This window comes from Lipotes vexillifer, unplaced genomic scaffold, assembly GCF_000442215.2.
Source record: "Lipotes vexillifer unplaced genomic scaffold, Lipotes_vexillifer_v1.1 scaffold232, whole genome shotgun sequence".
NCBI classification, from domain to species: Eukaryota; Metazoa; Chordata; class Mammalia; order Artiodactyla; family Lipotidae; genus Lipotes; species Lipotes vexillifer.
In genome coordinates this window covers 3,393,724-3,405,659 of record NW_006793997.1, presented here as the reverse complement: position 1 = coordinate 3,405,659, position 11,936 = coordinate 3,393,724, and the positions used below count along the sequence as shown (strand labels likewise).

The following is an 11,936-nucleotide window of genomic DNA, read 5'->3' as shown; positions in this document are numbered from 1 at the left end:
CACTTCCCAGCTTTGTTCTTTCCCTTCCCCTCTCCTGGATGGCTCTGATGCCCCTTCCTAGCCTTCAGGGTCTCCTATTTGCAGATGCACCTGCCACCTGGATCTGGACAACCATGGGCCCTGGAGCCATGGTGCACCTGAAGGCTCCCCAGGGAGTCAGGGCACGGGAAAGATGTGAATGTTGATTCTTGAATGTTTTTGTGCTGGAGCAAGGCCTTTGGAGTTGTCCACAGGGGAGAGGCTCAGAGGGCCTCTTCCAAACCAGAGGGCAACTTCCTTTTAATTCTCTGTGTCCTCCTGAGTCCTCTGAGGCCCCTAGGATGCACCTTGCCCAACTCAACCAGGCTTGGATTGTTGACTTTGCTCCTGGTGACCCTTGGAAGAGCTGAGGTGACTTGCCCTCTGAGACCTGCCATGTACCTTGTCTAGGGTAACATAAAAGTGCAGGGTCAGGAGAGGGGCTTCCCAGCTCACTAAACCTCCATCAGGGAGGCTGGGTCCTGTAACATACCTGCCGCTCCCCTGGGGTCTCACACTAGTGGGAGTAGCCATTTACTCCATCATTGATATGTGTCTCTGCTTCAGAGTAGATTCATCAAACAAAACACACACACGCTATACACACATAACAACATATGCACACCACCCACACACAGCACACAACACACACGTACCACCCACACATAACACACAACACACATGTACAATCCACACATAACACACACCAACATACAGGTACCACCCACACATAACACACCAACACACATGTACCAACAACACACACCAACATGCATGCACTACCCACACATAACACACAGCAACATGCATGGACCACCCACACAACACACATCAACATACATGCACCACCACACATAACACACAGCAATACACATGCACCATCCACAAAGTCTGATACATGATCCCACACTCTTGCCTCATTTCATCAGTTCCTTGATGCTCTCTTAGCTTACTGTACTTTCTTCTTGTCTTTACACATCTGTCTACACAGGGAGCAAGAAGAAGACAAGGAAATGGCCGATTTTCTGAGAATCAAGTTAAAACCTCTAGACAAAGTAACCAAATCTCCAGCCAGTGAGTGCATACGTTATTCCTTCTCCTCCCCCCATCCAAGAGAAAAGGAAATTTAAAAGAAATCTTGAAGCCAAGGGGGGCACAACAAAATGATTTCTCCAGATCAAACTTGAGCCCAGGATGGCAGCAGGCAGGGCCAGCTTCATGGGTGAGAAACCTGTGCAGTTTCCCAGGGCCTAGAAGGGCACTATGCTTGCTTTAGTGCCCTGCTATTGCTCATGCCTAGAAGGGCACTATGCTTGCTTTAGTGCCCTGCTATTGCTCATGCCTAGAAGGGCACTATGCTTGCTTTAGTGCCCTGCTATTGCTGTCTTGGAATTCTTAAGAATTTTCGAACAGGGGGCCCTGCATTTTCATTTTGCACTGGGTTCTGCAAACTATGCAGCTAGTTCTGGCAGCAGCTGTCACTCTCTAATCATATGGTGTGGTGCACTTCATTGAAGGTGTTGGGTGGCCACTGAGGCAAGAAGGTGAGGACTGAGGGCCATGGAGCTGTGGCCTCTGTTGGAGCTGGAGTCGCTGGAGGAATGGAGCCAGAAGTTTACTTCTCAGAATATTAGCCTCACAAGATACTCAGAGCGAAAAGGGTTCTGTGTGAAATAAGTTTGGGAGATGCTGTGTATTTGACCCTCTCTTTGTAGGCTTCCAATATCCATTAGCATATTAAAGTGATAATGGGTCCTGCTGTCTAGGAACTACCTTCTCGTTGTTGGCCCAATGAGACCACACTTTGAGTTATAAGAAATGGATGCCCAATTCAAACTGGCCCTAGCAAAAAAGAGGATTTGCTGGAAAAAGAGCAATGGGAACCAGGGCTTCAGGGACTGGACACTGTTAGAACCCTTGCTTTCCTTCTATTTATCATCTTGGCACCTCTTTGCATGTTAGCTTCATTTTCTCCTACTACACAGGCCTTCTCCCTGGGGCCAGAACTCTAGAACCATAACTTAGTAGCAGCAAGGCAACACCAGTGATTCTCTCCTGGTATCTAAATATATAAGATTCTGATTGGCCTTTCTTGGATCGTGTTCCCACTTCCTAGGCCCATCACTCTCACCAAGAGGCTCAGACGTTGTGATTGGCTAGATCTGTGTCACATGCCCACTCCTGTAGCCACAGAGACATGAGCTATTATCAGAAGAAAAGGGACAGAAAATCTTGCTAGGAAAACACAGCCCCAAAGCTGCCACTATCAACTGAAGCAGCAAACCCAGTTTTCCCTGACCATCCATTAACATCCCATGAAAATACTATAGTACAGTGTGAAGGAATAAAGAAAGAGAAGGGCCCTGGTCCCTTCTGCAGGCCCCTAAAATCATAAGTCACATGGTCCCTGCCTAAATCCAGCATCCTCAATGGACTGTCTCTTCCATGAAAGGCAAACTAGAAAAACTCCACCGAACACTGTGGAGAAGGAGCAAGGAAACCTGCCTTCTATGTAAGATTATGGATAGAAAAAAGAATTCTGGCAAGAAATCAAAACACCAAGCCTGCACCACATGCAAGAGGCCCAGTGTGGGGTCCAAATATACACCACCCATCTGGTGCTGGAATCCCAAGTTGAAACATTAAAATTAATCCAAAACCAGTGAAGTCTCTGGGACCCCAGCAAAGCAAATGCAAAATTGCTCAGCAGAGTCCCTTCAGCTCTCATAATACACAGCCCACACATTAAAAACAACCCCCATGAAGATGATCTCTCAATAAAAATTTTAAAACCAATGAAGAATTGAACCACCACGAGAGGAGTCAGTAGATGCAACAAAGAGGATGTCTGTCCTCCCATGAACCAGAACTAACAGACTATCTAAAGTATATTTAAAATGATTAAAGAGATATGAGAAGGAATAATACCCAAAATGAAATAGCAAGATGCTGTGAAAAAAGAATAGGTAGATTAGCAAACAGTTAGCCTTCTAAAAAAAATTATTGTCACTGAAGTGAAAACTCAGTGGGTTAAACACAGAGACATAGCTGAAGGGAGGATTCATATAACTGGAAGACAGAGCTGAGGAAATTACCCAGAATGCAGCACCAAGAGACAAAGAGATAGGAAATATGAAAAAGAAGTTATGAAACATGGAGGTTAGACTAATAAGGTCCAACTTAAATTTAATAGACATCCCAAAAGGAGAGAGAACAGAGAATGACAGGTGAGGGTATCTGAAGAGAGAATGTATATTTTCCAGAATTGAAAGATATGAGCCCTCAGATTAAAGTGACTTAAACAAAATTTCTGTCATCCACTCACCAAATACTTCTTGAATGCCAGACTCTGTGCTGGGGTTGGCAGATATAATGGTGAGGAGAACAGAATAGGAGAAGGGCTAAAAGCTATAGTTGTAAGCCAAGGACTGAAAGCCAGTGGGCCTACAGGGAGGAGGGAACAGTCACCAGGACCATATAAAATGCATGCCAGCTCTCCACACCATCTGATCTGTGACATTGAAGCAAGGCCTGGCAAGGGTTGGGATGGAACTGGGACTGCAGATGATCAGGGCTCTCCTCACCTCACCTCTCTCTCTCTCCTGTTTCCCCTCTCTGCCTCTGCTCTCCTACCTTGCTGCAGGCTCCCGAGCAGAAAAGAAAGCAGAGCCCCCACCTAGCAAGCCCACGGTAGCCAAGACGGGGCTGGCGCTCATCAAGGATTGCTGCGGGGCCACCCAGTGCAATATCATGTAGGCCCCACATGGGGTGCCCCCGGGGCCACGGGGAACCCCCTCCCACCCTCTTGTCTTCATAGCCCCCATTTCACCGGGGCCCAAGAGCTCTCCAAGGCGGAAGGGATTGAAGGCAAGCCCATGACTGCCACCAGGGGCCGTGGGTGCGGCGGGCGGGCCCGGCCGCCCTGTACAGAGTGTAGCAATAGGGAGTCCCTCACCGTCGCATGGCCCTCCCCAGAGCATGCCGAACCCAGGAGTCTGTCTCACTGTTTATCCAACCACCAGGAAAGGTCCTCCCTCGAAAAAGTATATCTCCACTTCTATCTAGCTGTATCTAACCCACCGTGGGAATGAACTGGGAGGGGGCATGATCCCCAGGTGTGTATAGTCGTGACTTTTCAACAATCTAGCACCATGTTGGACACATCCCCCATCCACGCTCCTAGTTCTGCTGTCAGGCTGCCCCAAACGGCTCCACCCCCGATCTGTCCTCTACCAGGGGCTGTGCCCTGGAGGGCTCCACACAGCCCACGTGTCTGGAGACACAGAGGGCCCATCTGTAAAGACTGAGCTTGTGTGTGGTGTCGTGGTCATGTCTCCCGCTTCCTCCCCTCCTGTGTCTGGGCACGGCTTGTATCTGGAGTGTGTTCGTTCGATCTTGGCTCTTCCTTCCCTTGCAACGTCTGTCCCAGGTGTGTGGAGCAGAGTGGGGATGGGGCCCCGGCTGGAGCACACCTAGTACTTGGGAGAGGTAGCAGAGAGCTGGGAGCTCCAACACGAGGCAAGGGCAGATGAGAAGGGACCCAGAGCAGATGCTGACCCAGGCACTCTCCACCCATGGGGGCCACCGGATGGACGGAGTGCCAGCAGGACGCCACTCACCAGCCTAACACACAGACCTCTGCAAACAACAATGGCAGGCAGGAGAGGCGGCCTGACCCAACCGTGTCCCATCATTCAGTGGTGTATTTTAACCAGACTAGCAATTCCACCTGTGTAACTTGATGTACATTTGCTACAGCCAGCCCGGCACAGCCCATGTGACCTCTCTGTACGTGTGTGTTTCGTGTCCGGCCTAAGTAGTTAGCATAACTCAAGATTTGCTGATGTGCAATCATCCGTCAGAGAAAATAAAATTGGAAACCACGTACACAGCATTTTTAAAGTTTTTACTTTTTTCTTGACTATAGAAGTAACCCGTGTACATAGTTAATCATTTAAAAAGTACAGAAAGTATAAAGCAGTGTTTTTGTTTTTTTAACTCCCATCATTCCTCCAGCCACTCTGACATTTTGGCATATTTCCTCTCTTTTTGTATGATTTTTTTTTCATGATTGGCATCCTATTGTACCATTCTATAACAGTTTTCTTTTTCCACTTATCATAGTATCACTATCATTCTGCCACATCATTAAAAGCTCTTTGTAAACATTAAACACTCTTCATTAATATTTACAATGGCTGCCTAGTAATCCATCTTGTGGATATACAGTAATTTATCTAACCAGTCCCTCAGTGTTGGACAATTAAGCTGTTTCTAGTTTTTCAGTATTATAAGTAATGTCAGGATAAACGTCTGGGGGGATAAAGCTTCATCTGAATTTCTGATTTTTCCTTAAGACAAACTCCTAGAAGTAAGGTTCTAATTTAAATGGGTCACATTTTTAAAAAAAAATTGTAAATCAAAAGTTAACCTGAAGGTCTCTCTAGTCACAGCAGCTTTGGAGTTGACACAAAATACCTCTGAGTTTGATGGCCCCTCCTAGTGGGCAGTGCACCATCAGCCCCTCCCACTCTGTCACTGATGTGCTTCTGCTTCAGTCCAAGCTTCGGCCCACACAACACTTCCTGCCATTATGAAGCTGAAGAGGCTCCTTCAGGCCACTGCCAGGGCCACCATCTGGCCTCAGAGGGCACCGCCCTAGACCAAGCATGAAGCCAGGCTGCATGAGCTTCCTAGGGCTTCTGTAACATATTCCCTCAACCAGCGTACTTTAAACAACAGAAATTGATCCTCTCACAGTTCTGGAGGCTAGAAGTCAGTGTCCTCAGGGCAGTGCTCCCCCTGAAGGCTCTAGGGAAGAATGCTTCCTTGCCTCTTCCAGCTCCTGGCGGCCCCTGGCAATCCTTTATTGCACCAATCTCTACCTCCATCTTCACGTGGTCTCCTCTGTCTGTGTCTCTGGTCCTCTCTTTTTATAAGGACACCAGTCATTGGATTTAGGGCCCACCCTAAATCTGGGATGACAGATCTTGATTCTTACTGTAACAACTTCTGCAAAGACCCTATTTGCAAATAAGGTCACATTCTGAGATGGCAAGTAGACATGAATTTGGGGGAAGGAGTGGTGCAGAAAATTCGGCCTCTAGGCACTGGTGCTGAATCAAATCTCAGAGAGAGAGTTTTAGGTAAAGTAGAAAAGAATAGCTTTATTGCTTTGCCAGGCAAAGGGGGATGCAGTGGGCTCCTGCCCTCAAAAACTGTGTCACAACCCAGGAGAATTTGGTAAGGAGTTTTATAGCAATGGTTTAGGGTAGGGTTGCTGATAAAATTAGGGTGTGTGCAGGGCCTGCACTCCTTTAATCTGGTCTCAGGTAATCTCTTGATGAGCTTCTCTGGTTCCTTTAATCTGGCCTCAGGTGGTCTTCTCTGGAATAAAGAATGACAACATCTTCCATTTATTGGGGGTTTTAGTTCTGTAAAGAGCTCAAAGATATTTTTATGTGTATCCCTTGAGGCAGAACCAGGACCCTTCCCCAAGGCTGCACTATAGTTTCTTCACTGCTCCTACCCTGTCTCTGCGTCCCCTCCCTTCCCTGATTAGCAACTGTTCAAATCTGCCCTTTAGAACTCAGGGAAGGTCATGGAGGCTGGGGTTTATTCCCTACAAACAAGAAACAGGAGAGAGAAAGGCTTCCATGCCCAGGAGCCCCATGGGGTCCTGCTCGGTTTCAGGGTGACACTATTTAACCTGGCTATGCAGATTCTTCCCACTCTTGAAATAAAAACTCAGGCTGCAAAGGGCCCGCCACACTCCCTTCCTGGTGGAGAACGTGTGTCTGGAAGGCCTGACCTTAGACCAATTAGACAGCAGTCACTGCTCCAACAAGCTAAAAAAAATCAAAACCCTCATAAAAATCCTGCCTCTAGTATACCTACTGAGCTCTGGGGAACATCGTAACTTATGGTCCTACCATTCCTATTGATTTTTTTTTTTTTTTTTTCTTTGCGGTACGCGGGCCTCTCACTGTTGTGGCCTCTCCCGTTGCGGAGCACAGGCTCCAGACGCGCAGGCCCAGCGGCCATGGCCCACGGGCCCAGCCGCTCCGCGGCACGCGGGACCCTCCCAGACCGGGGCACGAACCTGCGCCCCCTGCACCGGCAGGCGGACTCCCAACCACTGCGCCACCAGGGAAGCCCCCTATTGATTTTTTTAAAGCCAATAAACCACCATTTATTGAGGTTTCCACAGAAGAGCAGAAGAAAGTAATTATTCAAGATGCTTCCAGATCACCAGGGCTGCCTGCAAAGCTAGGAAACCTTGCAGGCCTCGGGGTCCCACACCCCCAGACTTACTCCTTTTGGAAGTTGGTTGGGAGGGGACATGATGATAACTGGAGAAACATTTATTGAAAGCCTATCGCTGTCCACTGAACATGTACGCACATTTTCTTTTCTGTTCTTCACATCAACCCCACAAGGCAGATCCTATTACTGGTACCCGAAAACTGGGTTTGCCTCTTGGTGGGTGTTGAGCCAATAGACACAACCAAGCCAAAGATCAGGGGAAGGAAGGATTTATTATTACTTGCAGCAAGTGAGAATATCAGGGATCTTTCCCAAAGCAGTGCCTCCCCAACAGCAAAATTGGGGAGGTTTTAAGCTAAAGGTACATGCATATTCATGAAGGGGCTTGAGCAGAGGAGAATTCAGCATAGAATTGGGCCCAAGGTCGACAAGAGTCCAAGCCTTAGTTGACTGAAGTCAGGAGGGTCAACCTCATCATTCCATCCTCCACCTGGGTGGGGTCCTTAGTTCCTGCAGAACTCAAGCACTGTATCAGATCGTGATGTATAGCCCTTGATGTGGCACTAGGACTCCGCTTTATCACTGCACTATTGTTTGACTGCCTTTTCTCTGTTCCTGTCTTCTTTTGTCCCCATAAGATCATTGATTACTGGGACCTGTTCAAGGGCAAGAATCGTGGCCAGGCTTAGATCACCAAATGGCTTAGGCCAAAATGGGTTCTCTTATGTCAAGAAAGCCATGCCTGGTTCTCTTTCTCTGGGGACTCCCTAGCCCTATCTTCTTCCTTTATTACTTCCACTCTGTAGATGAGGAAGTGGTCCAAGGTGCCATGGGCAGTTAGTGGTGGGATGGCCATTCATTCTCCCCCACCCCTGGCCCCCTCCTGTAGCCTCAACTGTCCTTCCTCTCCCCATCAGTGTTTAAGCAAATCCCTCCCACTAACAAACAACCCTCTATTCCTTCTTCCCTTGAGGCTCCTGAAACTACACACCTGGTCTCAGATTGGGACACGAACCCAATCGCACCTTAGATGGGATTCAAATCCAGCCAAAGCTCAGATTGGGACTTGAATCCGTGGGCTGGGACTCAAACCCACTGTCTTTTAGTTAGAATCACTCACCTGGTGTCAGGACTTACTGAAGCTCAGGTTCTTTATGTCTCAGCGCAGAAGGAATTCAGCAAGAGGCAAAGTGATAGGCAAGAAGCAGATTTATTCACATAGGATGCCTGTGAGGGATACAAGCAGGTAGTTCTGCCCTGAGAACTAAGTGGGAAAGCTGGTTTATTTAGGGAGATACACACTCCATAGACAGAGTGTGGGCCACCTCAGAAGGCGACAGGCCCCAAAATATGGGGTGGTTAGTTTTTATGGGGTGGGTAATTTCATAGGCTAATAAGTGAGAGGATTATTCCAATGATTTCGGGGGAAAGGGACAGGGTTTTCCAGGAATTGGGCCACCACCCACTTTTTGGCCTTTTATGGTTGGCCTTGGAACTGTCATGGTGCCTGTGGGTGTGTCATTTATCATACGCTAATGTAATGAGCATCCAATGAGGCTCAAGGTCCACTGGAAGTCAAATCTTCTGCCATCATGGGCCTAATTGGTTCTAACCAGTTTATGTTGTATTCTCATTGGCCCTGTCATTCTTTTAAAGGTTGTGCCATGCCCCCTTCCCTCTGTCTCAGTCTCATCCCCCCTGCTTGCTTGGATCCCTCTTTGAACTGGGGCTGCAGAAAGCTTCTTTGGGTTTTTGGTTCTTCTGGCCATGCTCTCTGTTGGCACCTCTCCTGGACCTTCACACGTTATTCTTGTGCCAAGAACTTCTTAGATTCCCTGCCAGCCTTTCTCTGATCTACCTGTGCACCACTTTGAAGCCAAAATGGCCTCCTTAAAGTGCAAATCTATCCAGGTGTGTTGCTTCCCAGTTTAAAACTCTCCTGCACCTTCCCCTCCATCCTTGTAGTCTTGGGGCTTGGACCTGGTTTTCAAAGCCTTACTCAATCTAGCCCCTGCGTGTCTCTCCCACCTCCTTCCTCACTGCTCCTCCAGCTTCAGACCCTTGATCACACCAACGTTTAAGGGAACAGACTGAGTAGGAGCAGCTGGGAAGGAAGAAGGAACACCAGGCGATGTCAAGGAGGGTGTGTGCTGCAGCATCCAACTTGACCCAGAGGTCATGCACCCATAAGAATTTTATGAAAAGGGCCTACAGGACTTTGCAACAGGATTGGCTTGCTGCGAGAATTTTAGCAAGGCGCTGGCGTGGGAGCCAGATGCATCTGGCAGGGAGTGATCCCTTACACTCTATCCCACTGGAGGGAGGGCTCATCACTCCTATGTGACAGATGGGGAACTGAGGCTCAAAGAGGGGAAGTGACTAGCCCAATGTCACACAGCATGTAAGTGGTAGAGCACCAGGACTCGAGTCTGAGAGCTGGGGTGAGAGCCAGGGCCAGGTGTTTATTTCTCATTTCTAATCCCAGCAGCATCACCACCCCACTCCCTGTTGAGCTGTGCTCAATTTGAGGTGACTCATGGCCATGCCAGCAGCCACAGAGGCTCTTATGAACCTTTCCATTCCGTGCTGGCTGGACAGCCCTGGGCTGCAGGGGCTCAACAACTCAGCTCATCTGCAGCTTGAGAAGAAGCAGTTACAACGTGCCCAAGGCCACCAGCCAAGACTCAGGACAGCTGGGAGGCCATCAGGGGCTGGGGCAAGCGAGACTCTCAGGAAAGCTGGTTTGAGGAGCACATGTCCAGTCACTTTTCCCTTCATGTGTCTCGAGAATGCCTCCCTTGGCAGGTACCAGGGAACACAGCGATGAACCAGAGCGGGACAGTCCTGCCTTTGGGTACATTACGTTCTAGGGAGGGAGACCAGCATCAACTGCCCAGCGGGATTAGCCGCAGGGAAGGGAAGCTAGAAAGTGAGGAAGGGCTCCGGCTTGGTGTCAGCCTGCCGGGGTTAAGATCGACCATTCCCTGTGTAAGCCTGGGGGGGTTCCTTCACCTCTCTGGGCCTCGGTGTCCAGATCTGTGAAATGGAGAGAACCATGGGGGTGGGTGGGGGTAAATGAGACGGTGCATGGGAGGGGTTAGAGTAAGGCACAGGGCGAAGTGGATTATTATTGCCTACATCTGCATGTAGGAAGCTGGAAAAACAGAAAGGCTGCCCAAACCTGCCTGTGGTTCTTGGAGGGCTGGAGGCTGGGGATGCAGGGTGAGTGAGCCCAACCCGGGTCCTGCCCTCGTGAAGCTGATAGTGAGCAGAGCTGTGGACACGCTGCCATATGACAAAAGTTGCTGTAACCTAAATGTTGGCTAAGGCCCGTTCCACGTGCTTCCCCAATGTCTGCACCATCCTGGGCATATAGTTCCACAGACACACCTGGCCCTGACTGCACCCCCATCCACTCTCTACACCCCTCATGTCCTCCCCACACCCTTTCCCTCCCTCTACTTCTGCCAAGTCCGCGTGGAACTCAGCCCCAGAAACTGATGCTGAAGTCTCAGCCTCTGTGCACTGGTGCCAAATCGAATCTTGGAGGCAGAGTTTTGGGTGAAGTAGAAAAAAATAGCTTTATTGCTTTGCCAGGAAAAGGGGGACACGGCAGGCTCGTGCCTCTCAAAATTGCGTGTCTCAACCCAGGAGGATTTGATGAGTTTTATAGCAATAGTTCAAGGGTGGGGTTGCTGACAACATTAGGGTGTGTGCAGGGCTTGCACTCCCTTAATCTTGTCTCAGGTGGTGGGTCTCCTAATTTTGATGAGCTTCTCTGGTCCCTTTAATCTCGCCTCAGGTGGTTTCTTGGCTGTTCCTCCCTTGATTAGCAACTGTTCGAATCTGCCCTTTGGAACTCAGGGAAGGTCATGGAGGCTGCGGGTCTATTCCCTACAAACAAGAAACAGGGGACAGAAAGACTTCCATGCCCAGAAGCCCCACAGGGTCCTTCTCGGTTTCAAAACCATGCTGCTCAAGGTCTCCCGACCTTCCAGAAAGATTATGGGAGTGGGAGGGGGTTTGCATCACAGCCCCACAAACCGGTGATGCTGGACTCTTTTGATTCCCAGTTCCCTCAGCTCTGCCACCGGCCACCCTCTTGCTCACCCCATCCCCAGGCCTCTCCACCAGCAATTTCCCTTTCACTTTCTTGGAACAATTCAGCTCCCTCCAGCCTTTGCCACTGACCTCAACTTGCATCCCCTTTGCATTTCCAGAGAAGCCTCAGCTGTGCTGCCAGCCAGCTCCAGGCTCATGTCCCACCCACAAAGATGACTCATTTCTCTCCTGATAAGATACACGTGCCTCATGGTTCCTCTCAGGAAAAGTCCCAGCGTCAGGTTTGGGTTGTCATGAAGAATTGTGGGCTGCCTCTGTCGCACTAGGATGGGTGAGCACAGAGGCTGTGGGAACATGGGAGGGGGTGGCTAATGGAGTCTGGGGTGCAGGTGCAACTCAGATCGGGACTTGGACCCACGGGCCGGGGCTCGAAGCCAGCCAAAACCCAGCTTGGGACTTGAACCCACAATCTTTTAACTGAGGTCACACACCCAGTCTCAGGACTTAATGAAGCTCAGATTCTTTTTTTTTTTTTTTGCGGTACGCGGGCCTCTCACTGTTGTGGCCTCTCCCGTTGCGGAGCACAGGCT

The 11,936-nt window shown here is 49.4% G+C and overlaps 1 protein-coding gene across 1 annotated transcript in view; it reads left to right on the top strand.

Annotated features, from left to right (window-relative positions):
• Window positions 1–4,408, top strand: part of BMERB1 (bMERB domain containing 1) — a 109,897-nt gene extending 105,489 nt beyond the window's left edge. Inside the window, exons 5-6 of the mRNA XM_007466951.1 lie at window positions 1,010–1,092; window positions 3,662–4,408. Coding sequence (XP_007467013.1) covers window positions 1,010–1,092; window positions 3,662–3,774 — 196 coding nt within the window. The 3' untranslated portion in view covers window positions 3,775–4,408. The remainder of the gene's footprint in view (window positions 1–1,009; window positions 1,093–3,661) is intronic.
• Window positions 4,409–11,936: the final 7,528 nt, after the last annotated feature.